The sequence below is a fragment of the Erythrolamprus reginae genome, chromosome 6 (assembly GCF_031021105.1).
Source record: "Erythrolamprus reginae isolate rEryReg1 chromosome 6, rEryReg1.hap1, whole genome shotgun sequence".
Taxonomy (NCBI): Eukaryota; Metazoa; Chordata; class Lepidosauria; order Squamata; family Dipsadidae; genus Erythrolamprus; species Erythrolamprus reginae.
This window is the reverse complement of record NC_091955.1, coordinates 7943826-7970964: the sequence shown is the minus strand read 5'-3', so window position 1 is coordinate 7970964 and position 27139 is coordinate 7943826. Positions and strand designations below refer to the sequence as shown.

The window sequence follows — 27139 nt, the reverse complement described above, 5'->3', positions numbered from 1 at the left end:
AGAACAGCCCCCACCCTCCTTGTCTTTCGCAAGTTACTCAAGACCCACCTATATCGCCAGGCATGTGGGAACTAAGACATCTCCCCCAGGCTTTCTTATATTTTATGTTTGGTATGTATGTGTTGTATGGTTTTTAACAGTTGGGGGTTTTTATATAATTTTTATTATTAGATTTGTTCCATTGTTATACTGTTTTTATCACTGTTGTGAGCTGCCCTGAGTCTTTGGAGAGGGGCGGCATATAAATCTAATAAATTATTATTATAAATTATTATTATTTCTATACCATACTTGGTGCCCAAATTACTAAGAAGAATGTAAATATGGCATCCCTGGTGAAAGAAAAGGAAGGAAGGAAGGAAGGAAGGAAAGAAGGAAGGAAAGAAGGAAAGAAGGAAAGAAGGAAGGGAGGAAAGAAGGAAAGAAGGAAAGAAGGAAGGAAAGAAGGAAAGAAGGAAGGAAAGAAGGAAGGAAAGAAGGAAGGAAAGAAGGAAGGAAAGAAGGAAGGAAGGAAGGAAAGAAGGAAGGAAGGAAGGAAAGAAGGAAGGAAAGAAGGAAAGAAGGAAGGAAGGAAGGAAAGAAGGAAGGAAGGAAGGAAGGAAAGAAGGAAAGAAGGAAGGAAGGAAAGAAGGAAGGAAGGAAAGAAGGAAGGAAAGAAGGAAAGAAGGAAGGAAGGAAAGAAAGAAGGAAAGAAGGAAGGAAGGAAGGAAGGAAAGAAGGAAAGAAGGAAAGAAGGAAGGAAAGAAGGAATGAAGGAAGGAAGGAAGGAAGGAATGAAGGAAGGAAAGAAGGAAAGAAGGAAGGAAGGAAGGAAGGAAGGAAAGAAGGAAAGAAGGAAGGAAGGAAAGAAGGAAGGAAGGAAAGAAGGAAAGAAGGAAGGAAGGAAGGAAAGAAGGAAAGAAGGAAGGAAAGAAGGAAGGAAAGAAGGAAGGAAGGAAACACAGAGAGAAAAACAGATGCAAACCAAACAATTTCACAGGAAGCTTCAGCTGAAAAATTAGAGGAAACCTGGCAACCTGCCAAGCTTGGTCCGCCCCCCCCCCTCCAGCTTTCTTCCCTGCCAGAGAGCATGGCAAGCATTGGAGAACAGCCCGGCAGACAAGGGAGAAAGGAACAGAACGACTCAAAAGAACAGAGACGTCTATTCAGAGAGGCTACGCCGAGAATGGAAAAGGGATAAGAAACAATAACTGAAAGATTTCTCTCTGCATCCTGCGTGTCCTAAGGGCCTCGAAATCATTTTCATAAAATTCTTTCTGTTGACTTTTTTCCGAATAAACATCAATGGATGGAGATAGGAGAGAAGGGGGAGGGAGAGAGAGAGTTGATAGAGAGCTAAGTACATAGATAAGAGATGGAGATGGAGAGAGAGAGAGAGAGAGAGAGAGAGAGAGAGACGATAGAGAGATGGTAGAGATAGAAATAGAGATGGCAGAGATATAGGGATAGAGATGAGATAGAGATGATAGAGAGAGAGATGATAGACAGAGATGATAGAAATAGAGATGGTAGAGTTATAGAGATAATGATAGAGATAGAGATGACAGACAGAGATGATAGAGATGATAGAAATAGAGATGGTAGAGCTAGAGAGCTAGAAGAAGAAGAAGAAGAGGAGGAGGAGGAGGAGGACAAGGAGGAAGAAGAAGACGAAGATGAAGAAGACGAAGACGAAGAAGAAGAACACAAAGAAGAAGAAGGAAGAACACGAAGAAGAACACGAAGAAGAACACGAAGAAGCTGAAGACAAAGAAGAAGAAGAAGGAAGAAGGAGACAAAGAAGAAGAAGAAGAAGAAGAAGAAGAAGAAGGAAGAAGGAGACAAAGAAGAAGAAGAAGGAAGAAGGAAGAAAAAGACAAAGAAGAAGAAGACGAAGAAGACGAAGAAGAAGAAGAAGAAGAAGGAAGAAGGAAGAAGAAGACGAAGAAGAAGGAAGAAGGAAGAAGAAGACAAAGAAGAAGAAGAACACGAAGAAGAAGAAGAAGAAGAACACGAAGAAGAAGATGAAGACGAAGAAGAAGAAGAAGGAAGAAGGAAGAAGATAAAGAAGAAGAAGAAGAAGAAGAAGAAGAAGAAGAAGAAGAAGAAGAAGAAGAAGAAGAAGAAGAAGAAACATTTCTCTTTTCCTGAAGATGATTATAATAATAATTATGTTTTTAGAAAAAACAACATTTCTGTTCTTTAACATCTCGGCCAATGCATATGGAGAGCCGTATCAGATGGAAGATTTTGGCAGGCTTGGCAGATGAGTCAAAGAAGCTTACCTCTTGAGACAAATTTCGCTTTGCTATTTCCACTTCTCGCTGAAGCTCCCTTCGTCTCTCAAACACGGCCCCATCTCCTTTAGGGACACCATCCAACTGTGGAGAGGAGTGGGACGGGGAGAAGGTTATGTGAAGAAAAGGAGGGAAGTGTGTTATTAGAATATAAGCAATGCTGTATTTATATTTATGCATGAGCTGATTTTTTTAAAAAAAAAAATCAGAAACCAGCAATTGTATATTGCACGAGTCAAAAAGAAGGCTGTGAAAATATTAACTGACCCCTCGCATCCTGGACATAAATAGTTTCAACTCCTACCCTCAAAACGGCGCGATAGAGCACTGCACACTAAGACAACTAGACACAAGGACAGTTTTTTCTCCGAACGCCATCGCTCTGCTAAACAAATAATTCCCTCACCACTGTCAAACTATTCACTAAAGCTGCATTGCTATTAATATTAGTCTTCTCATTGTTCCTACCACCCATCTCCTCCCACTTAGGAGTGCATGATTGTAACTTGTTGCTTGTATCCTTACAATTTATATTAATATTGATTGTTTCCTGATTTAGAAATCTTAAATTTGTATTCTTTTTTCCCACCGAAAAGACCAACAACCATATATTTATTTATTATTTATTTATTTTGTCGAATACACAATGAGAGTTTTAGTGGGTATATATATATAATATATATACAGTGGAACCCCGACATAAGAGCTGCTCTACTTAAGAGCAACTCGAGATAAGAGCTGGGAGGGGAGAGATATTTTTGTTCTACTTACAAGCCCAAATTCGAGATACAAGCGCCAAGGAGCTGTCTCCTGAAGCCAAACGCTAACTTCCGCGTTCGGCTTCAGGAGACAGCTGCGAAGCGGCACGCGTGTTTTAAAAGGTTGCAGCCGGCCTGGGGGGCTCGGGGGGGTGCTTGCAGCTTTCTTTCTTGCTCTTTTTCTTTCTCTCTTTTACCTTCCCTTCCTCTATTTCTTCTTTTCTTTCTCCTTCCCACCTTCTTCCCTCCCTCCCTCCCTTCACTCATTCCTCTCTTACTCTCCCCTTTCATAAGTTTCCTTGCTTCCTTCCTCTGTTCCTGTCCCTTCCCCCTTTCTTTCTTTCTTTCTTTCTTTCTTTCTTTCTTTCTTTCTTTCTTTCTTTCTTGCTCTTTTTCTTTCTCTCTTTTACCTTCCCTTCCTCTATTTCTTCTTTTCTTTCTCCTTCCCACCTTCTTCCCTCCCTCCCTTCACTCATTCCTCTCTTACTCTCCCCTTTCATAAGTTTCCTTGCTTCCTTCCTCTGTTCCTGTCCCTTCCCTCTTTCCTTCCTTCCTTCCCACCCTCCGTCCATTCATTCACCCATTCCTCTCTTGATCGCTTAAAGCCGGTCCCTGGTGCAAAAAGGGTTGGGGACCTCTGTCCTACAGGATTGGGTGGCAGAGAAGTTGAACATATGTAAATTTAAAAGTTTAAGAAAGTTTACAAGTTAAGTGAAAGAAACTTCATTATTCATTTATATGTACATGTACATTTCTTCATTAAAAACATGTCTTTCTGCATAATTTAGACTAACTTTGTGAGTTTTTTGAGGGCTGGAACCAATTAAAATTATTTACATTAATTCCTATGGGGAAAAGTCGTTCGAGATAAGAGCTGCTCGACTTAAGAGCCCAGGTCCGGAACGAATTAAACTCGTATCTCGAGGTACCACTGTATGTAGATTGTTCTGAGTTTGGGTTTTGCCCCGTGTAATATTTTGAGGGTCTATGCGACGTTTCGGTGAAATCACATTCACCATCATCAGGCTGAAGTTATAAGCTTCATGCTGCTGTAAATATAGTTTGTTTGCAACTGTCATTTGTTCCTTATATGTAGTGGTGGAGGTGGAGATTTAGTTTGAATGTAGCAAATAGATTGGGTGGCTATGTTTTAATGATTTGATTGGTTGGTGGAATCACATTTAGTTGAAGGATTGACATGGTGATGATTATGATATGTTTTTTGGTTTAAGGCTGGTTTCCAAATCTCTGGTAGGCGGGATGTGTCATCTTGTTTGTTCATGCTGAGGGGGTGTTTTTCTATCTCTATGGCCTCCATGATTATTCTTTTGTATACGTTTTCTGTTTTGGAAAGTAATTTAGTTTTTTCAAAGTCAATTTCATGCCCTGTTTTTTTAATGACATATATATATATATATATGTCACCTGTTTTTTTGCTGAATTTGAAAATTAAGAGAGACTAGGATAGATCTATTTCGGCCTTATTTATATATACACATAGTAAAATACACGATGAACGTTATAGAGGAGATACTCATAGTAAAATATATCTAAGAAATAATAGAAAAGAAGATATAGTAATAGAACATATCAATGAAAGAATAGAAGAAGAGATATAGGAATAGAAGGTATAGGAGATATAGGAGAGCAATAGGACAGGGGACGGAAGGCACTCTAGTGCACTTGTACTCGCCCCTTACTGACCTCTTAGGAATCTGGAGAGGTCAACCGTGGATAATCTAAGGGTAAAGTGTTGGGGGTTTGGGGATGACACTATGGAGTCCGGTAATGAGTTCCACGCTTCGACAACTCGGTTACTGAAGTCATATTTTTTACAGTCAAGTTTGGAGCGGTTAATATTAACTTTAAATCTGTTGTGTGCTCTTGTGTTGTTGTGGTTGAAGCTGAAGTAGTCGCCGACAGGCAGGACGTTGCAGCATATGATCTTGTGGGCAATACCTAGATCATGTTTAAGGCGTCTTAGTTCTAAACTTTCTAGGCCCAGGATTGAAAGTCTAGTCTCGTAGGGGATTCTGTTTCGAGTGGAGGAGTGAAGGGCTCTTTTGGTGAAGTGTCTTTGGATATTTTCAAGGGTGTTAATGTCTGAGATGCGATATGGGTTCCAAACAGATGAGCTGTATTCGAGGATGGGTCATATATCTGTTATATGACATCCTTGTCGTTGTCTTAGCAACCACTTTTTAACAGTATTTGGCCCAAAGAACCGAAAAAAGTTACAAAACTCAGCATTGCTCTTCAAACTTGCTGGTACACACCTCTAAAAGCATTCTTTCGTGATGTGCCTGAACTTGTACCAGGCCCTCTTGTGCGATTTTAAGTTGCATTTCCATCTTTTTAAAGGTTCTGATGTCCTTCTCCTTCTCCCTTTGCATCCGACACAGGGTGTCGTGCAGTTTCTGCTTCAAATTGGTCATGTTGCGAAAACTCATCTCTAACAGGCCTCTACACAAGGGTAGAAAAAGAGTTTTGGTTACGACAAAAAAAAAGGGACCCACACAATGGAATCCTCCAAGGTTCATGCCAGCGATAATTATAGAGAAGGTTTTACATTTATTCGTGTTTTTTTTAATTAAAAATTTGTTTGGGTGTTTTATCGTATCGGTGTTTCAGATCTTCAGATCTTATTTTGAGAAGTAGAACAGAATATGGATCACAGAAATGAAGAATAGACTTTTAAAAAAATATAAGGAGTCCTTGATTTATGACCACAATTGAGCCCAAAAATTATGCTGCTAAGCAAGACAACTGTTACAAATGAATTTGTGCCCCATTTTACAACTTTTTTAGCCACGGTTCTTAAGTATCTCCGAGACCACCTTCTGCCGCACGAATCCCAGCGACCAGTTAGGTCCCACACTTTGCAGTGTTTGGCATGCCGAACCCGAGCCCGAACTTTTTTAAAGGTTCGGGTAAAGTTCAGGTTCGGGTTTGGCCGAACACTGCGAAACGCTGCTGGCCAGAAGGAGAGTGGGGAATCCCATCGTGGGATTTCCCACCTCCTTTTGTTTGCGGTGCCGCAAGCAAAAGGAGGTGGCAAATCCCACGAGGGGATTCCGGGGGCAGGGCTTTGACGTCACGGAGACTACTTCCTGGCAAGCAACAGGAGGCGGCAAATCCCACGATGGGATTCCGCACTCTCCTCCCGAGCGTCGTTGTTTTGCGGTGTTTGGTCGAACGCCGAACCCAAACTTTACCCGAACTTTTAAAAAAAGTTTTTAAAAGCGCTGCTGCTGTTCGGGTTCGGGTTTGACGAAGTCACCCAAACTTTATGGCAAAGTTCGGGTGAGTTTGCCGAACCCGAACTTTATTATTATTATTATTATTATTATTATTATTATTATTATTATTATTACTTATTGGATTTGTATGCCGCCCCTCTCCGCAGACTCGGGGCGGCTAACAACAATGATAAAAAACAACATGTAACAATCCAATTTAATAAAACAACGAAAAACCCTAATTATAAAAACCAAACATACACACAAACATACCATGCATAACTTGTAATGGCCTAGGGGAAGGAATATCCTAACTCCCCCATGCCTGGCGACAAAGGTGGGTCTTGAGTAATTTGCGAAAAACAAGCAGGGAGGGGGCCTTTCTAATCTCTGGGGGGAGTAGATTCCAGAGGGCCGGGGCCCCCACAGAGAAGGCTCTTCCCCTGGGGCCCGCCAAACGACATTGTTTGGTCGACGGGACCCGGAGAAGGCCAACTCTGTGGGACCTTATCGGCCGCTGGGATTCGTGCGGCAGAAGGCGCCCAAGCCTTATTCTATTATTATTATTATTATTATTATTATTATTATTATTATTATTATTATTATTATTTGTAAGATTTGTATGCCGCCCATCTCTGAGAACAAGGGGCAGCATACAAATTGTCAAAAGAATGGAAATTGTGGAGAAAAAAATGAAGAAAATGTACACACACAAAAATCTCACCTCTCTGAAATGGCCGTGCCTTCGTTCTCCTTATTCATCTCGTGCACCTTGGTCTGGGTGCTGAATTCTCGCTCTTTGATCTCGAGCAGCGCTTTCTTCCCTTCGACCTCTTTGATGGCGTCGTCTTTCTCCTCCATGGCCTCCACGCACTTGGTCTCCATCTTTTTGGACGTCTCCACAGATTCTTGCGCTTCCTCCCGAAGCGAGATTTTTTTCTTCTCTATCTCTCTGTAAGGATGAAAGGCAGAGGCTGAACGTGAGTAAGAATAAGGGGTCTTTGTTTCCTACTTGTTTCTACTCTATGGAATGGAATGGAATAGAATAGAATGCAATAGAATAGAATAGAATAGGAATACTTCACCAGAAGACCCCTTCACTCCTCCACTCGAAACAGAATACCCTACAAATCAAGACTTACAATCCTGAATCTAGAAAGCTTAGAGCTACATTGCCTTAAACACGATCTAAGTATTGCCCACAAGATCATATGCTGCAACGTCCTGCCTGTCAAAGACTATTTCAGCTTCAACCACAACAACACAAGAGCACACAACAGATTCAAACTTAATATTAACCGCTCCAAACCTGACTGTAAAAAATAAGACTTTAGCAATCGGGTTGTTGAAGCATGGAACTCATTGCCACTCTGTAGTATTATCCCCTAACCCCCAATGTTTTACTATTAGACTTTCCATGGTTGACCTCTCCAGATTCCCAAGAGGTCCACTGTACAGTTATCTGTCCTTTATTACTATACAATAGTATAGTAATTATATTCCTATATCATACTTTCTACTCTTTCATTAATATATCTTATACCTATATCTTTTATTCTACACTTTCATTGTTATATTTTACTATGAGCATATCCTCTGTAACCTTCATTATGTTTTTGGACAAAATAGATAGATAGATGATAGATAGATAGATGATAGATAGATAGATAGATAGATAGATAGATAGATAGATGATAGATAGATAGATAATAGATAGATAGATAGATAGATAGATAGATAGATAGATAGATAGATAGACAGATAGATAGACAGATGAATAGAATAGAATAGAATTTTAAAAGGTGGAATAAAAATATTATAATAATAGTAATACAATGATGTCAAATCCAGCCCAAACATCTAGCCGATTATGCAACCAATGACAATAATAAAGAGAAGAACATACTGTATTCTGCGGCTTATTTTTTCCATATCCTTTCCGAGCTGAATAGGAATGGCTTGGAGACGGACGAGTTCATCCTGGTGATAAAATAAACATCAATATTAGCCCGCGTGAAACCAAGCGTTTAAGAATGTTTCGGGATGAGTGAACTTTCAAACCGGTTCCTAGCAACGATCGGAGAATGTCCTGAAAATAAATGTGTGTCCCCCCCTTTTGGTAATACGTTGGAAACTGGAAATTGGGTCCTGGCAATTGGTCGTCTTCCTTCTTCTTTTAGTTCGCCAATGTTAAGCTGTTTATCCAAGTAGCATCTTCAGACCGAGCAAGTCACTCAGGGGACCCTATATAGACTCAGTGGTTCTCAACCTTTCAATAGCCGCGACCCCTTAATACAGTTCTTCGTGTTGTGGTGACTCCCAACCACAAGTCTAGCATCAATTCTCCCAAAGGAGCTTTAAACTGATTGGCAGGAAAGTCAGAGGGACGCCCCCACTGCAAAGGCCTGATTGGTCGGATTGTAAAAATAGGCGCCAGAATAGGCGCCAGAATAGAAGCTTTAGTTCCTAATGTTCCCTGCTCTTAATGGCTTGCAAGCTCTTTCATTGTTACTCTCTATGAAGACTGTTTCCCAAGCCCTAGGTCTTTGCAGGGTTTTTCCCATTGCTCTACTTGCTCCAAATGTTTCTTTCCAGGTGCTAATGGTGTTCCCAGCTCTTACTGGCTTGCAAGCCCTTTCATTCTTACTCTCACTTTTTTTAAAGCCCTAACCAGGGGATAAAATAATGTGCTGGCTAAGGACGCTAGCCAGATGGACACCTGGTAAGCAGATTCTTTTTCCTGTTTTCCTCCCCAAAAAACTAAGGTGCGTCTTATACTCCGAAAAATACGGTATCTCTATTTCCTCTTCCCTACCCCTCTTCTCTGATGTGTCCAGCACTGAAGTCTCAAAATGGCCTCGGTCAGGCCAGCTTCAGCGTTGGCTCTGAGTCAATCTTGAGCCTGTAAGGCTCGAACTGCTAGCAGTCAGCAGATTTAGTCTGCAATAATTCCATTCTAACCACTGTTCTTGCTCTTGCTTTCTCCCTTGCATGACAAAGCCAATGATTTTGCCTTCCAGTGATGTGTCTGGAGTTATGCGATCCAGTGTTAGCTTCTCGGTCATTTTTGCCCTCCAAGGAATGAGTAGGACAGGAGCCTTCTCCCAACACCACAGCCCAAATGGATCCTTTACCCTAGGACAGTGATGGCGAACCTTTTTTTCCTTGGGTGTCAAAAGAACATGCGCATGTGCTATTGGGCATGCATGAGTGTCCACACCCATAATTCAATGCCTGGGGAGGGCAGAAACAGCTCTCCCCATCCCCTGGAGGTTCCCTGGAGGGCAGAAATGGACTGTTTCCCAACTTCTGGTGGGCCCAGTAGGCTCGTGTTTCACCCTCCCCTGGCTCCAAAGGTTTTCCTGGAGCTGGGAGAGGGTAAAAACGCCCTCCCCTATCCCTCTGGAGGCTCTCTGGAAGCCAAAATCGCCCTCCCAGCCAAAAATCAGCTGGCCAGCACATACATGCACAATAGATACATAGAAACATAGAAGTCTGAAGTCCATCTAGTCTGCCCTTATATTATTTCCTGTATCTTAGGATGGATATACTGTATGTTTATCCCAGGCATGTTTAAATTCAGTTACTGTGGATTTATCTACCACGTCTGCTGGAAGTTTGTTCCAAGGATCTACTACTCTTTCAGTAAAATAATATTTTCTCATGTTGCTTTTGATCTTTCCCCCAACTAACTTCAGATTGTGTCCCCTTGTTCTTGTGTTCACTTTCCTATTAAAAATACTTTCCTCCTGGACCTTATTTAACCCTTTAATATATTTAAATGTTTCGATCATGTCCCCCCTTTTCCTTCTCTCCTCCAGACTATACAGATGGAGTTCTTTAAGTCTTTCCTGATACATTTTATGCTTAAGACCTTCCACCATTCTTGTAGCCCGTCTTTGGACCTGTTCAATTTTGTCAATATCTTTTTGCAGGTGAGGTCTCCAGAACTGGACACAGTATTCCAAATGTGGTCTCACCAGCACTCTATATAGCGGGATCATAATCTCCCTCTAACTGCTTGCTATACCTCCAGCTATGCAGCCAAGCATCCTACTTGCTTTCCCTACCGCCTGACTGCACTGCTCACCCATTTTGAGACTGTCAGAAATCACTACCCCTAAATCCTTCTCTTCTGAAGTTTTTGCTAACACAGAACTGCCAATGCAATACTCAGATTGAGGATTCCTTTTCCCCAAGTGCATTATTTTACATTTGGAAACATTAAACTACAGTTTCCATTGCTTTGACCATTTATCTAGTAAAGCTAAATCATTTACCATATTACAGACGCCTCCAGGAATATCAACCCTATTGCACACTTTAGAGTCATTGGCAAATAATGGAGCTGAGCTAGGGCAACGGCTCATGTGCCAACAGATATGGCTCCGCGCGTCACCAGTAGCACCCGTGCCATAGGTTCAGCATCACTGCCCTAGGAGGAGCATTAAGTTTCTCCACCCCGATGAACCTGTGAAGTAGACCTGATCTTCCAGTTGAGCTAATCTTCCTGGGATCTTTGCTCAGACAGAAGAAGCTACTTGGAGAAGCAGTGAAACACTTTGAACCAGCAAGAAAAATCCAGTTGTCTTGAGTCAACGTCCACACAACTCCTCTTGGAAGGCTGAGAATCTTCGTTGACAATATACACGTGAGCCTTTTTCTATACCCCCTGGAAGTAGACATCCGAACACAGCAATGGCATGGGGTGAGGTATCATCAGTACGCTGATGATACCCAGCTTTACATCTCCACCCCATGTCCAGTCAACGAAGCAGTGGAAGTGATGAGCCGGTGCCTGGAGGCTGTTGGGGCCTGGATGGGTGTCAACAGTCTCAGACTCAACCCTGATAAGACGGAGTGGCTGTGGGTTTTGCCTCCCAAGGACAATACCATCTGCCCGTCCATCACCCTGGGGGGGGGACTACTGACCCCCTCAGAGAGGGTCCACAACTTGGGCGTCCTCCTCGATCCACAGCTCACATTAGAGAACCATCTTTCCCAAATATGCCCATGTTACACCAACGCTCCGCAGTCTGCATTGGTTGCCGATCAGTTTCCGGTCACAATTCAAAGTGTTGGTTATGACCTATAAAGCCCTTCATGGCATCGGACCAGAATATCTCAGGGACTGCCTTCTGCTGCACGAATCCCAGCGACCAGTTAGGTCCCACAGAGTGGGTTTCATCCGGGTCCCGTCAACTAAACGATGTCGCTTGGCGGGACCCAGGGGAAGCGCCTTCTCTGTGGCGGCCCCGACCCTCTGGAACCAACTCCCCCCAGAGATTAGAATTGTTCCCACCCTCCTTGCCTTTCGTAAGCTGCTTAAAACCCACCTCTGCCGCCAGGCATGGGGGAATTGAGACCCTCTTTCCCCCTAGGCCTTTACAATTTTATGCATGGTATGTCTGCATGTATGTTTGGTTCTACAACAAGGGTTTGTAACTATTTATATTGGATTGTCATATGCTGTTTACTACTGTTGTTAGCCGCCCCGAGTCTACGGAGAGGGGTGGCATACAAATCCAACGAATTCAATCCAATCAAATATAAATAGGCGTCTACCGGCGATCCTCGGTTACCTTCAGTTCTTCTTGTTTTCGAAATAGTTCTTCCAGTTCTTTGTGGTCCCTGGTGAGGCGTTTATGCCTCGTAAAGAGATCGTCTTTCAGGTTTTTGATTTCTAGCCTCCTCTGCGTTGTCTCTTTGCGCAGGTCTTCGCAACTGTCCCTCAAGGCTCTGATTTTCTTATCTGCATCCTTTAGGAAATGAAATGGAGTGAATGGTGGTATTAATGGAAAGGGGAGGGGAGGGAAGGCACAGGACCCTGAGCTACAAATACTTTCCTTTATGGGTAACACAAAACTTTATTTGAAACATAGAAGTCTGACGGCAGAAAAAGACCTCATGGTCCATCTAGTCTGCCCTTATACTGTTTTCTGTATTTTATCTTAGGATGGATATATGTTTATCCCAGGCATGTTTCAATTCAGTTACTGTGGATTTATCTACCACGTCTGCTGGAAGTTTGTTCCAAGGATCTACTACTCTTTCAGTAAAATAATATTTTCTCATGTTGCTTCTGATCTTTCCCCCAACTAACCTCAGATTGTGTCCCCTTGTTCTTGTGTTCACTTTCCTATTAAAAACACTTCCCTCCTGGACCTTATTTAATCCTTTAACATATTTAAATGTTTCGATCATGTCCCCCCTTTCCCTACTGTCCTCCAGACTATACAGATTGAGTTCATTAAGTATTTCCTGATATGTTTGCTTGCAAGATCAGAAAAATACTTTTTATCCTTGAAGCCAAGGTTCCAGGATTTTGGGAATGTTTTTATTAAATAGATAAATGAATATATGATTACAGCCTTCAATGACATGTCTGATTCCAAGACAGGCAGCAAAATCTGCAGATTTTTATTTTGACCACATTGAATTAGGTGTCTGGAGTGATGTCAGAAACTTACTTACAGAAGCTTTGGGGATTCTGCGATAGTCCTTTTCAATTAATTTCTTGTCTTCTATTAAACTGGAGAGGATAAATAATATTAAATAAGCATGTAAGATAAGGTTACCTGTGTATTGTCATTTTTTTTTGTGAACAAACTGGCAAACATTAAAATAATGAAATTCTGATGCCCGCTCTCAAAAGGAGAAAGATAGATAGATAGATAGGTAGGTAGATAGGTAGGTAGGTAGATAGATAGATAGATAGATAGATAGATAGATAGATGATAGATAGATGATAGATAGATGATGGATGATAGATAGATAGATAGATAGTAAGATAGATGATAGATAGATAGATAGATAGATAGATGATAGATAGATAGATAGATAGATAGATGATAGATAGATAGTAGATAGATAGATGATAGATAGATAGATAGATAGATAATAGATAGATAGATATAGATAGATAGATAGAAAATAGATAGATAGATAGATAGATAGATAGATGATAGATAGATAGATAGATAGATAGATAGATAGTAGATACTGTAGATAAAAAGATAGATGATAGATAGACAGACAGACAGACAGACAGTAGATAGATAGATAGATAGATAGATAGATAGATAGATAGATGATAGATAGATAGATAGATAGATAGATAGATAGATAGATAGATAGATAGATAGATAGATAGAATAGAACAGAATAGAATAGAATTTTATTGGCCAAGTGTGATTGGACACACAAGGAATTTGTCTTGGTGCAGATGCTCTCAACGTACATAAAATAAAATATACATTTGTCAAGAATCATGTGGTACAGCACTTAATGATTGTCATAGGGGTCAAATAAGCAATGAAGAAGCAATATTAATAAAAATCTTAGGATATAAGCAACAAGTTACAGTCATACAGTCAACATGGGAGGAAATGGGTGATAGGAATGATGAGAAAAACTAGTAGAATAGAAGTGCAGATTTAGTAGAAAGTCTGACAGTGTTGAGGGAATTATTTGTTTAGTAGAGTGATGGCGTTCGGGAAAAAAACTGTTCTTGTGTCTAGTAGTCTTGGTGTGCAGTGCTCTGTAGCGACGTTTTGAGGGTAGGAGTTGAAACAGTTTGTGTCCAGGATGTGAGGGGTCAGTAAATATTTTCCCCGCCCTCTTTTTGATAGATAGACAGACAGACAGACAGACAGACAGACAGATAGTAGGTAGGTAGGTAGGTAGGTAGATTGGTAGGTAGGTAGATTGGTAGGTAGGTAGGTAAGTAGATTGGTAGGTAGATAGGTAGATAGATTGGTAAGGTTGCGCAGCCAGCAAAATCTCATGTGAGGATACACACACGAGCAAGCTTTCGGCAATTTTTGCCAATATTTTTCCCGAAAATCAGCAAAGATCGCTGAAATCTCGCAGCCGCCCCTCATTCTGTTACACCCTTGCTCCCTTTCATAGGGAGCTGTCAAACCGTTCAGCCAATCGGTGAACAGTATTCTCCCGCCAGAATGGAGGACCTGATTGAAGCCTGCGTGCTTCCGTCGTAACAGCTAACAAAGGCTATTCACTCATTCCTAACAGAAAAATGCACACACTATGTTTCAGCCTTCAAAAAGAGGAGAAAAAGCGATATTATATTTTTCAGTCCACACATTTTACTCCCGCAGTCTGTGGGGATGGTGTATATACAGGGGTCTCCAAACTTGGCAACTTTAAGACGTGTGGACTTCAACTCCCAGAGTTCCTCAGCCTGCTTTCTTAAAAAGACAGCGGGCTAAATATCACACCCACCTACTCAGCCTGTACTGGGTTTCAAATTCCCTCTCTTGAATGGCGTTGTACTCGTTGAAGTATCTCAGGTACTGCTGCCTCAGTTTGGAAACCTCTGAAGTGGCGCTGTCCGGGAACTCCTCCGCTTTTTCGAGTTCCTGTTGCTGCTCTTCCAATATCACCGTGAAACGTTTGGCATCCTGCAGCAGCTGGATCTCCGATTCCTGTAAACTGGAATAAATAGCAATAGCACTTAGACTGCAACGCTCTCTACCTGGGGCTACCTATGAAAAGTGTTCGGAAACTTCAGATCGTGCAGAATGCGGCTGCGCAAGCCATTATGGGCCTCCCTAGGTACGCCCATGTCTCGTCAACATTCCGCAGCTTGCATTGGCCGCTGACCCAATTCTAAGTGTTGGTAATGACCTATAAAGCCCTACATGGCATCGGACCAGAATACCTACGGGACCGCCTTCTGCCGCACGAATCCCAGCGGCCAATCAGGTCCCACAGAATTGGCCTTCTCCGGGTCCCGTCGATTAAACAATATCGTCTGGCGGGACCTAGGGGAAGAGCCTTCTCTGTGACAGCCCCGGACCTCTGGAATCAACTCCCCCAGAGATCCAAATTGCCCCCACCCTCCTTGCCTTCCGCAAGATGCTTAAGACCCATTTATGCCGCCAAGCATAGAAACATAGAAACATAGAAGACTGACGGCAGAAAAAGACCTCATGGTCCATCTAGTCTGCCCTTATACTATTTTATGTATTTTATCTTAGGATGGATATATGTTTATCCCAGGCATGTTTAAATTCAGTTACTGTGGATTTATCTACCACGTCTGCTGGAAGTTTGTTCCAAGGATCTACTACTCTTTCAGTAAAATAATATTTTCTCATGTTGCTTTTGATCTTTCCCCCAACTAACTTCAGATTGTGTCCCCTTGTTCTTGTGTTCACTTTCCTATTAAAGACACTTCCCTCCTGGACCTTATTTAACCCTTTAACATATTTAAATGTTTCGATCATGTCCCCCCTTTCCCTTCTGTCCTCCAGACTATACAGATTGAGTTCTTTAAGTCTTTCCTGATACGTTTTATGCTTAAGACCTTCCACCATTCTTGTAGCCCGTCTTTGGACCCATTCAATTTTCTCAATATCTTTTTGTAGGTGAGGCCTCCAGAACTGAACACAGTATTCCAAATGTGGTCTCACCAGCGCTCTATATAAGGGGATCACAAGGGAGGATTAACTCCCTCCTCCCTACCTTCTGATTCAAGCATTTGTGAATGGTGTGATTGTGCTGACCTGTCTGTTTTTTAGTAATTATAGGTTTTGATTTAGTTTCTTATCATTGGATTTGTATTTTATTGTATTGCTTTTGCTGTTGTAAGCCGCTACGAGTCCTCGGAGAGGGGCGGCATACAAATCTAATAAATTGGAATTGAATTGAATTATAAACACCGCTTCACAGTGCTTTTACAGCACTTTACAAAGTCAGCATATCACCCCCGACCATTTGGGTCCTCGTTTTACCCACATGGAAGGATGGAAGGCTGAGTCAACTTTGAGCCTGGTTAGATTTGAAATGGTGAACGACAGCTAGCAGTCAGCAGAAGCAGCTTGCAGTACCGCACTCTAACCACTGCACCACCAAGGCTAAAGACGGTAATGTTGTTGGTTTATTTTAAAAAATCGTACAGATACGCTCTATTGAAGTATTTATCCAGTGTGTCCTTTCTGAAACAACAGATACGGTTTGAAGTGTGTTCCTGGATCTGCAACACACTCTGATTCTTCAGGATTGAGGAGAGAGGTTGAAGGACACCTATCAGTTTAACTGATGAACCATTGATCTGTTTGTTTTGTCAAGTACATATTGGCGGTATACAAAGATATTAAAATGTTTATATATATGATACTAGTAAAAGAGAAACATTAGGATAGGGGATAATAATACATATATTGGTTGCGGCCCGAATAGTATTCGCACAAAAATAGAAAGAAAAGACAATACCAAAAGATGCCGAAGTATTTAAAAAAATTATAGAATGTGCAGAACTAGATATGATGACTAAACATTTGAATAATCAAACCGAAACAGAATTTTACAAAATATGGGACAGAGTATATGATTGGTGGAATTTTAAAAATAGTATTAATAATTAAACACACAAGAATAAATAACTATTTGAAGAATTATAAGATAGAATGAAATAGTATATAGTATAACCAATTTAGAAGTGTTTATTTTCTCTTTTTTCTGTATTACTAATACTTTGGGGGGTTTTTCTTTTTGTATAAGTACACAATATTTTAAAAGATAAAGAAATTTAATTAATAGGTTTAATATTAAAAACATAGAGTTAAATTTAATAAGAATGTAATTCACACATGTGGCGTTTCTGTATTGATCTGATAACAGTTAGGGTTTTTTTTATATTTTTGTACTAGTTAGACTTCTGCGACAAGCGGAGCAATGGTTGCTCCTTAAATGTTTAATGTTGTATGTCTTTGTCTGTCTTTTTGAAAAACAATAAAAATATTTTGAAAAAAAAGGATAGGGGACACTGGTGCACTTACGCACGCCCCTTACTGACCTCTTAGGAATCGGGAGAGGTCAACAGTAGATCTAAGGGTAAAAATGGGTGCTTCGCTGGCAACGGAAGTCCGGAGGTGGGGTTTCCCAGCGAGGGGAGTCTCAGCGAAATCGCAGCAGCGCAAAAACATGGAAGTCCTTGAAACCCCACCTCCGGACTTCCGTGTTTTTGTGATGCTGCAATTTCGCTGAGGCTCCCCTCGCTGGGAAACCCCACCTCCGGACTTCTGTTGCCAGCGAAGCACCCGTTTTTGCGCTGCTGGGATTCCCCTGCAGCATCACAAAAACACGGAAGTCCGGAGGTGGGGTTTCCCATGGAGGGGAGCCTCAGGGGAATCCCAGCAGTGCAAAAATGGGCACTTCGCTGGCAACAGAAGTCCGGAGGCGGGGCATCCCAGTGGCGGTGGCTTGGGTTTGTAAGGTGAAAATAGTTTGGAAGAAGAGACAAAAAAATCTTAAACCCTGGGTTTGTATCTCGAAAAGTTTGTATGACGAGGGGTTCGTAAGATGAGGTATCACTGTATTTGTAATTACTGTCCTGTACCTCTGAACATCGTAACTTCATTGGGTAAAGAGGACTTACTCTCAGTATAAACTGCTCAAAAAAATAAAGGGAACACTTCAACAACACAATATAATGCCAAGTAAATCAAACTTCTGTGAAATCAAACTGTCCACTAAGGAAGCAACACTGATTGACAATCAATTTCACACGTTGTCAGCACATTCAACTTGGTACAGAACAAAGTATTCAATGAGAATATTTCATTCATTCAGATCTAGGATGGGTTCTTTGAGTGTTCCCTTTATTTTTTTGAGCAGTGTACTTTAAAGCTATTTTTAGTTTAGCGTGCATGTAACATAGATATAAATTATTGACTTTGCACCCTTCATTAAATTTGTACTGGAATAAAGGTTGTTCTATGCTATATAGAGTAAACTATAAATTGATTAGCGAAGGATATTTTTTTAAAAATAAAGCTATAATCTGGTTCATCTCACATTATAAGCCCTAGGTGACACTTTACAAAGCACAATACTATATAAGTCAATAAATTTCAAAAAGGCTGAAACACAGCTTTTAAGTAACTGCTGAAACATTATATCTACAGTAAATACCAAAAGCTTACCTTACTAGAGTATCATGTAACAGGGCATAATTTGCCTTCAACTGAGCCAATCTGGTCCCAGGAATCTTTCCCTCGTAAAACAGCTATGAAATTGCAAGAGATAAAGAGACTCTAGTGAAATTGTTAAGTCAACAGATAGGAAATTTACTAATCTTAACACTACATCTAAATATAGTTGAATAATAATAATAATAATAATAATAATAATAATAATAATAATAATTAAAAAAAAATTAGATTTGTTGTCATATTGTTTTTGTATCTTGTGAGCCACCCCGAGTCTTCGGAGAAGGGCGGCATACAAATCTAAATAATAATAATAATAATAATAATTATTATTATTATTATTATTATTATCATTATCATTATTATTTAGATTTGTATGCCGCCCTTCTCCGAAGACTCAGGGTGGCTCACAAGATACAAAAACAATACGACAACAAATCTAATTAATTAAAAATTACTACTAAAATAGGAAATTTACTAATCTTAACACTACATCTAAATATAGTTGAATAATAATAATAATAATAATTATTATTATTATTATTATAATTATAAACAAAACAATATGACAACAAATCTAATTAATTAAAAATTACTACTAAAATCCTATATTTATTAAAATCAGTCAGCCAATTCATTCACAACCACACATCACATTTCGTAACGGGGGGGAAGGGGGGCTTGATCTAATTGGCCCATGCCTGGCGACATAAATGAGTCTTAAGACTCTTGCGAAAGGCGAGGAGGTTAGGGCAGTGCAAATCTCTGGAAGGAGCTGATTCCAGAGGCCCGGGGCCGTCACAGAAAAGGCTCTTCCCCTAGACATTGCCTAGCTGACGGGACCTGGAGAAGGTGGACTCTGTGGGACCTAACCCAGTCACTGGGATACATGAGGCAGGAGAAGGTCCCGTAGGTAATCTGGTCCTAAGCCATGTAGGGCTTTGTAGGTCATAACCAGCACTTTGAATTGTGCCCGGAGACCAATTGGCAACCATTGCAGGTCACGGAGTGATGCTGAGATGTGTGCAGATATTGGGAGCCCCACAATAGCTCACGTGGCTGCATTTTACACAATTTGCAGTCTCCGAACACTCTTCAAAGGCAGCCCTATGTGGAGAGCATTGCAGTAATCAAACCTTACAGTGATAAGGGCATGAGTGATTGTGAGAAGTGACTCCCTGTCCAAATAAGGCCGCAACTGCCGCACAAGGCGTACAAGAATTAGGCACACAAGAACTAAGACGCCTTAAACATGATCTAAGCATTGCCCACAAGATCATATGCTGCAACATCCTGCCTGTCGGCGACTACTTCAGCTTCAACCACAACAACACAAGAGCACACAACAGATTTAAACTTTAATATTAACCGCTCCAAACTTGACTGTAAAAAATATGACTTCAGTAACCGAGTTGTCGAAGCGTGGAACTCATTACCGGACTCCCCAAACCCCCAACACTTTACCCTTAGATTATCTACGGCTGACCTATCCAGATTCCTAAGAGGTCAGTAAGGGGCGAGTACAAGTGCACTAGAGTGCCTTCCGTCCCCTGTCCTATTGCTCTCCTATATCTCCTATCCCTTTCTTCTATTCCTATATCTCTTCTTCTATTCTTTCATTGATATGTTCTATTACTATACCTTCTTTTCTATTATTTCTTAGATATATTTTACTATGAGTATCTCCTCTATAACCTTCATCATGTATTTTACTATGTGTATATAGATATATACCCACTAAAACCCTCATTGTGTATTGGACAAAATAAATATATAAAATAAATAAAAATAAACCATTACCGGTAATGTACTAAAAAGGGCAACTTTATTGTACACGCAGGGGTTAGTGAATTAGACTTTAATCAAAATATTTCTATAGACGTGCAGTGTTTTGAACAACTCATGAAAACATTTGCATGAAAAGTAATTCTCTTTTACGATACATAGAACGTTCTGATAAGAGGATGTCCGAAGTCCTCTCTGAGAATGTTTTTCTTATTTCTGCTTTTATCTTCAGAGTAGAAGGAGAGGTTATAGTCAGCGGTGGATTGCTCCCAGTTTGGCCCGGTTATGCGAACAGATAGCGGCAGCAGCGGGAAGCTCCGCCCACCTGCCCGGGACGCTTCTGCACATGTGCAGAAGTGTTGCGCGCACGAGAAACGGCAGCAATGGGTTTTAGAACCCACCCACTGGTTACAGTCTGTTAAATAGCTACAGGTAGAAACATAGAAACATAGAAGACCGACGGCAGAAAAAGACCTCATGGTCCATCTAGTCTGCCCTTATACTATTTCCTGTATTTTATCTTAGGATGGATATATGTTTATCCCAGGCATGTTTAAATTCAGTTACTGTGGATTTACCAACCACGTCTGCTGGAAGTTTGTTCCAAGGATCTACTACTCTTTCAGTGAAATAATATTTCCTCATGTTGCTTTTGATCTTTCCCCCAACTAACTTCAGATTGTGTCCCCTTGTTCTTGTGTTCACTTTCCTATTAAAAACACTTCCCTCCTGGACCTTATTTAACCCTTTGACATATTTAAATGTTTCGATCATGTCCCCCCTTTCCCTTCTGTCCTCCAGACTATACAGATTGAGTTCATGAAGTCTTTCCTGATACGTTTTAGGCTTAAGACCTTCCACCATTCTTGTAGCCCGTCTTTGGACCCGTTCAATTTTGTCAATATCTTTTTGTAGGTGAGGTCTCCAGAACTGAACACAGTATTCCAAATGTGGTCTCACCAGCGCTCTATATAAGGGGATCACAATCTCCCTCTTCCTTCTTGTTATACCTCTAGCTATGCAGCCAAGCATTCTACTTGCCTTTCCTACTGCCTGACTGCACTGCTCACCCATTTTGAGACTGTCAGAAATCACTGCCCCTAAATCCTTCTCTTCTGAAGTTTTTGCTAACACAGAACTGCCAATGCAATACTCAGATTGAGAATTCCTTTTCCTTGATTTATAACAACAGCTGATTTAGTGACCGTTCAAAGTTACAACATTGAAAAAAGTGACTGTTGCTATTAAAACTTGCTCCAACTTTTCGTCCAGAATTTTAATGGTAGATTAATTAAGACGAGTTCCCCCAGTACTGTCAGCGTTATCATGAATTTTAGAGAGAGAAACGGGATCCAGTATTGTGTAAACAGAACGAGATCCATGTACAACGGCCAACAACGGGGAACATGACGAGAATTTCCTGCCTGAGTCAGACGTTCAGAATGTGGCCTTTGGTCAAGAATTTATCATTTCGCAGCTCATTTCAAACAGCCGTTCTCCAGGGATATGTCAACATAACAAGATAGAGCCTAATATGAATGGGGTTTTTTGAGAATGCTTGGTATTTGACCAGTGGCATTATAAACCCCGGTCTTGAAAATGACTCATGGAATCAAACTAGGAATTCCTTTCTAGAAGTTTAGCTGCACCGTAATTTTATCTACAGGGAATAGAACTTCAGCTCTTTCTGAAAAAAAAAAAAAAGATTGGTCATGCTGTTTTGGAATTGGAACACTACCCAAGTTACGAGGGTTACCCAGTTGTACATCTCCACCCCATGTCCAGTCAACGAAGCAGTGGAAGTGATGTGCCGGTGCCTGGAGGCAGTTGGGGTCTGGATGGGTGTCAACAAGCTCAAACTCAATCCAGACAAGACGGAGTGGCTGTGGGTTTTGCCTCCCAAGGACAATTCCATCTGTCCGTCCATTACCCTGGGGGGGAATTATTGACCCCCTCAGAGAGGGTTCGCAACTTGGGTGTCCTCCTCGATCCACAGCTGACATTGGAACACCATCTTTCGGCTGTGGCGAGGAGGGCGTTTGTCCAGGTTCGCCTGGTGCACCAGTTGCGGCCCTATTTGGACAGGGAGTCATTGCTCACAGTCACTCATGCCCTCATCACCTCGAGGTTCGACTACTACAACGCTCTCTACATGGGGCTACCTTTGAAAAGTGTTAGGAAACTTCAGATCGTGCAGAATGCAGCCGCGAGAGCTATCGTGGGGCTTCCTAGATTTGCCCACGTTTCTACAACACTCCGTAGCCTGCACTGGCTGCCGATCGGTTTCCGGTCACAATTCAAAGTGTTGGTAATGACCTTTAAAGCCCTACATGGCATTGGACCAGAATATCTCCGGAACTTCCTTCTACCGCACGAATCCCAGCAGCCGATAAGATCCCACAGAGTTGGCCTTCTACGGGTCCCGTCGACCAAACAATGTCGTTTGGCAGGCCCCAGGGGAAGAGCCTTCTCTGTGGCGGCCCTGGCCCTCTGGAATCAACTCCCCCCGGAGATTAGAACGGCCCCCACCCTCCTTGTCTTTCGCAAGTTACTCAAGACCCACCTATATCGCCAGGCATGGGGGAATTAAGACATCTCCCCCAGGCTTTCTTATATTTTACGTTTGGTATTTACGTGCTGTATGGTTTTTTAAATTGTTGGGGGGGTTTAATGTAATTTTATTATTAGATTTCTTCCATTGTTATACTGTTTTTATTATTGTTGTGAGCCGCCCCGAGTCTTCGGAGAGGGGCAGCATACAAATCTAATAAATTGAATTGAAATTGAATAGAAACATAGAAACATAGAAGACTGACGGCAGAAAAAGACCTCATGGTCCATCTAGTCTGCCATTATACTATTTCCTGTATTTTATATTACAATGGATATATGTTTATCCCAGGCATGTTTAAATTCAGTTACTGTGGATGTACCAACCACGTCTGCTGGAAGTTTGTTCCAAGGATCTACTACTCTTTCAGTGAAATAATATTTTCTCACGTTGCTTTTGATCTTTCCCCCAACTAACTTCAGATTGTGTCCCCTTGTTCTTGTGTTCACTTTCCCATTAAAAACACTTCCCTCCTGAACCTTATTTAACCCTTTAACATATTTAAATGTTTCGATCATGTCCCCCCTTTCCCTTCTGTCCTCCAGACTATACAGATTAAGTTCATTAAGTCTTTCCTGATACGTTTTATGCTTCCACCATTCGTGTAGCCCGTCTTTGGACCCGTTCAATTTTGTCAATATCTTTTTGTAGGTGAGGTCTCCAGAACTGAACACAGTATTCCAAATGTGGTCTCACCAGCGCTCTATATAAGGGGATCACAATCTCCCTCTTCCTGCTTGTTATACCTCTAGCTATGCAGCCAAGCAGACTACTAGAGGTATAACAAGCAGGAAGAGGGAGATTGTGATCCCCTTATATAGAGCGCTGGTGAGACCACATTGAATTGAATTCACAGAACTGTTCCCATCTTTCCTTGTGGAAAATGTAGCTAAGGAACCTGGAGGAAATGATCCTTAAAGGAACCAACAAATATATAAGGAAGTTCATGTTGACAGCTTCTGATTTTTTTAGCTGATTGCAAACAGATTTATAGCTTTCCACTTCATGTTTGATTGTAAATGGGTAATTTTACCATTTCCTACCACAGGGTGAAATTCAGGTTGCCTCTGAGATATTCAGATTCTTGAGGACTTCATCAACCTGTCCATAGTGTGTTCTTGTTGACAATATCAAACTGTCTATTTTGACGTCATCCAGGATGTTTTTATTATATTCTTCCTAGTTGTTGTGGTGCAGTTGATAACATTTTGCCAAGGTTTTTAAACTTTGTGAGATAACAAGAAATAATTGCATTGCTCTGATTTAAGACTTTGCTGAATTTATGCCAGCTGCTAAAGAAGATTACTTAAAAGTTGAGGTTTTTTGCAACAAAAAAATTGCTTTTGAATTTGTGTGTGTGTCCACTGCTAAGCCAGTTATTCGTAGTGGTTTATTGATTAAATTAAAAGTTAATCCAACCTGTTTGTTATATTCGTAACAAACAGAACACTAATCTCAACTACAGTGAGATAAGTGCTGCTAATCTCTTATTTGGCTATTAACCCAGTTCGACCTTTTATACGTGTATCTCCACACACAGACATATTTATTTATTTTATTTATTTATTGGATTTGTATGCCGCTCCTCTCCGTAGACTTGGGGTGGCTAACAACAGTAATAAAAAACATCATATAAATCCAATACTAAAACAACTAAAAAACCCTTATTGTAAAACCAAACATCCCTACAAACAAACATAACATGCATAAATTGTAAAGGCCTAGGGGGAAAGAGTATCTCAATTCCCCCATGCCTGACGGCAGAGGTGGGTTTTAAGGAGCTTACAAAAGGCAAGGAGGGTGGGGGCAATTCTAATCTCCGGGGGGAGTTGGTTCCAGATGGCCGGGGCCACCACAGAGAAGGCTTTTCCCCTGGGCCACACCAAACGACATTGTTTTGTTGACGGGACCCGGAGAAGGCCCACTCTGTGGGACCTAACCGGTCACTGGGATTCATATACACGTATACACAGCTTAGAATTACGTTGCCTTAAACACGACATAAGCATAACCCATAAAATCATCTGCTACAACGTCCTTCCTGTCAACGACGACTTCAGCTTCAACCACAACAACGCATGAGCACACAAAGGATACAAACTTAAAGTAAACCGCTCCAAACTCGATTGCAGGAAATACAACTTTAGTAACCGAGTAGTTGATGCATTGAACTCACTCCCTGACTCTATAGTATCATCACCTAAACCCCCAAACTTTACCCCATCCACTGTTGACCTGTCCCGATTCCTAAGAGGTCAGTAATGGGCCTTCATAAGTGCACCAGAGTGCCTTCCATCCCCTGTCCTAATGTTTCTCACTTACTAGTATCATGTATATAAACATTGTTATATCTTTGTATATTACCAATATGTACTTGACAAAACAAACAAACAAATTAAAGATCATATACAGTCCAGATTTTTAAACAGCCCACCAGCTAGGACACTAGGAAGAAAAACTCTTGTTCAGCCACAGAAAGAGTGGTGGGTTCTCCTAATAATTTTATAACTCAGAGAAAGAGAATCAACTTTTGTCCTTTTAATGCCCTTTAAAACAAACAATTGTCATTTCTAATAATTATCACCTCACTATTTCCAGGCAATTAACCAATTGAAAAAACTACTAAACATCTTGGAAGACCCCTTACCCTTCCATTGAAAACTGATAATTTCTTATATAATTCAACAAATAATCAATTAATCAGAGTATTATTCTTATTCCTTACCAATTAAATTTGCGCCAAACTTTGTTGAAAGGCATTTTTGAGTTCAAATTATGATTGGACATTCGGTAAAGTTGGTGAGAAAAATCTTAACTTTACAAGAAGCCCTTTGATCCTTATTCAGCAGAATTTTTATCGTTTAAAAATAAATGATAAAATAAAACCGTCATTTTCTGCTAGCTCTCCAGAATTCTTAAAAAAAACCCAAACAGGATTATGCTGCCGTTTGCCAATCCGTGGTACAAAGGCTGGTTTTATCTATTTATTAATTTATTACTAATTATGAAGGTGTTAAATGCTTTTATTGCACACTTTTAAATCTGAGCAATAGCAATTTTAAGCTTGAGCAAATCTCTGAACATTAAGCGTTTTATTTTCCTGCAATGATTGTGAGACTTTCAGCTTTGAAACAGTAAGCCTCCTTTCCCCAAATATGTTTACTTTGCTATTACACAGGTAGTCCTTAACTTACAAACCCCAATTGAGCCCAGTTCAGGTAGTCCTGGAATTGAAAAATCCGGGTTCCAGACTGGTGCGCTGTGTTCTAGAATCAGTCTGACAACAGTTTTGTAAACCCTGGTTAGAAGTTCAGTGTTTTTGGAGAAGAAGCTATGTATGATTAGATTAAAATTAAGATTAGATGAATAGAATAGAATGGAATGGAATGGAACAGAATAGAATAGAATTTTATTGGCCAAGTGTGATTGAACACACGAGGAATTTGCCTTTGGTGCAGATGCTCTCAGCGTACATAAAAGAAAAAGATAGAAACATAGAAACATAGAAGACTGATGGCAGAAAAAGACCTCATGGTCCATCTAGTCTGCCCTTATACTATTTCCTGTATTTTATCTTAGGATGGATATATGTTTATCCCAGGCATGTTTAAATTCAGTTACTGTGGATTTACCAACCACGTCTGCTGGAAGTTTGTTCCAAGGATCTACTACTCTTTCAGTGAAATAATATTTTCTCACGTTGCTTTTGATCTTTCCCCCAACTAACTTCAGATTGTGTCCCCTTGTTCTTGTGTTCACTTTCCTATTAAAAAGTGAACACAAGAACAAGGGGACACAATCTGAAGTTACATTTGTCAAGAATCATGTGGTACAACACTTAATGATTATCATAGGGGTCAAATAAGCAATGAAGAAACAATCAATATTAATACAAATCTTAGGATACAAGCAACAAGTTACAGTCGTACAGTCCTAAGTGGGAGGAAAAGGATGATAGGAATGATGAGAAAAACTAGTAGAAATAGAAGTGCAGATTTAGTAAAAAGTTTGACAGTGTTGAGGGAATTATTTGTTTAGCAGAGTGATGGCGTTCGGGATTTTTTTTTTCTTGTGTCTCGTTGTGCAGTGCTCTGTAGCAACGAGTTGTCGAAGCGTGGAACTCATTACTGGACTCCATAGTGTCATCCCCAAACCCCCAACACTTTACCCTTAGATTATCTACGGTTGACCTATCCAGATTCCTAAGAGGTCAGTAAGGGGTGAGTACAAGTGCACTAGAGTGCCTTCCGTCCCCTGTCCTATGGCTCTCCTATATCTCCTATACCTTTCTTCTATTCCTATATCTCTTCTTCTATTCTTTCATTGATATGTTCTATTCCTATATCTTCTTTTCTATTCTTTCTTAGATATATTTTGCTATGAGTATCTCCTCTATAACCTTCATCATGTATTTTATTATGTGTATATAGATATATACCCACTAAAACCCTCATTGTGTATTGGACAAAATAAATAAATAAATAATAAATAAAACGTTTTGAGGGTAGGAGTT

The 27139-nt window shown here is 40.7% G+C and overlaps 1 protein-coding gene across 2 annotated transcripts in view; it reads right to left on the bottom strand.

The window, feature by feature from the left end:
- The window catches only part of CCDC146 (coiled-coil domain containing 146), a 123989-nt gene that overhangs the window by 31814 nt on the left and 65036 nt on the right, over positions 1-27139 (bottom strand). For both annotated transcript variants that reach the window (XM_070755190.1, XM_070755192.1), the window contains exons 3-10: positions 18225-18307; positions 14518-14727; positions 12748-12805; positions 11856-12032; positions 8180-8253; positions 6998-7225; positions 5311-5497; positions 2265-2360 (exon numbers count right to left, since the gene is read on the bottom strand). In XM_070755190.1, coding sequence (XP_070611291.1) covers positions 2265-2360; positions 5311-5497; positions 6998-7225; positions 8180-8253; positions 11856-12032; positions 12748-12805; positions 14518-14727; positions 18225-18307 — 1113 coding nt within the window. The remainder of the gene's footprint in view (positions 1-2264; positions 2361-5310; positions 5498-6997; positions 7226-8179; positions 8254-11855; positions 12033-12747; positions 12806-14517; positions 14728-18224; positions 18308-27139) is intronic.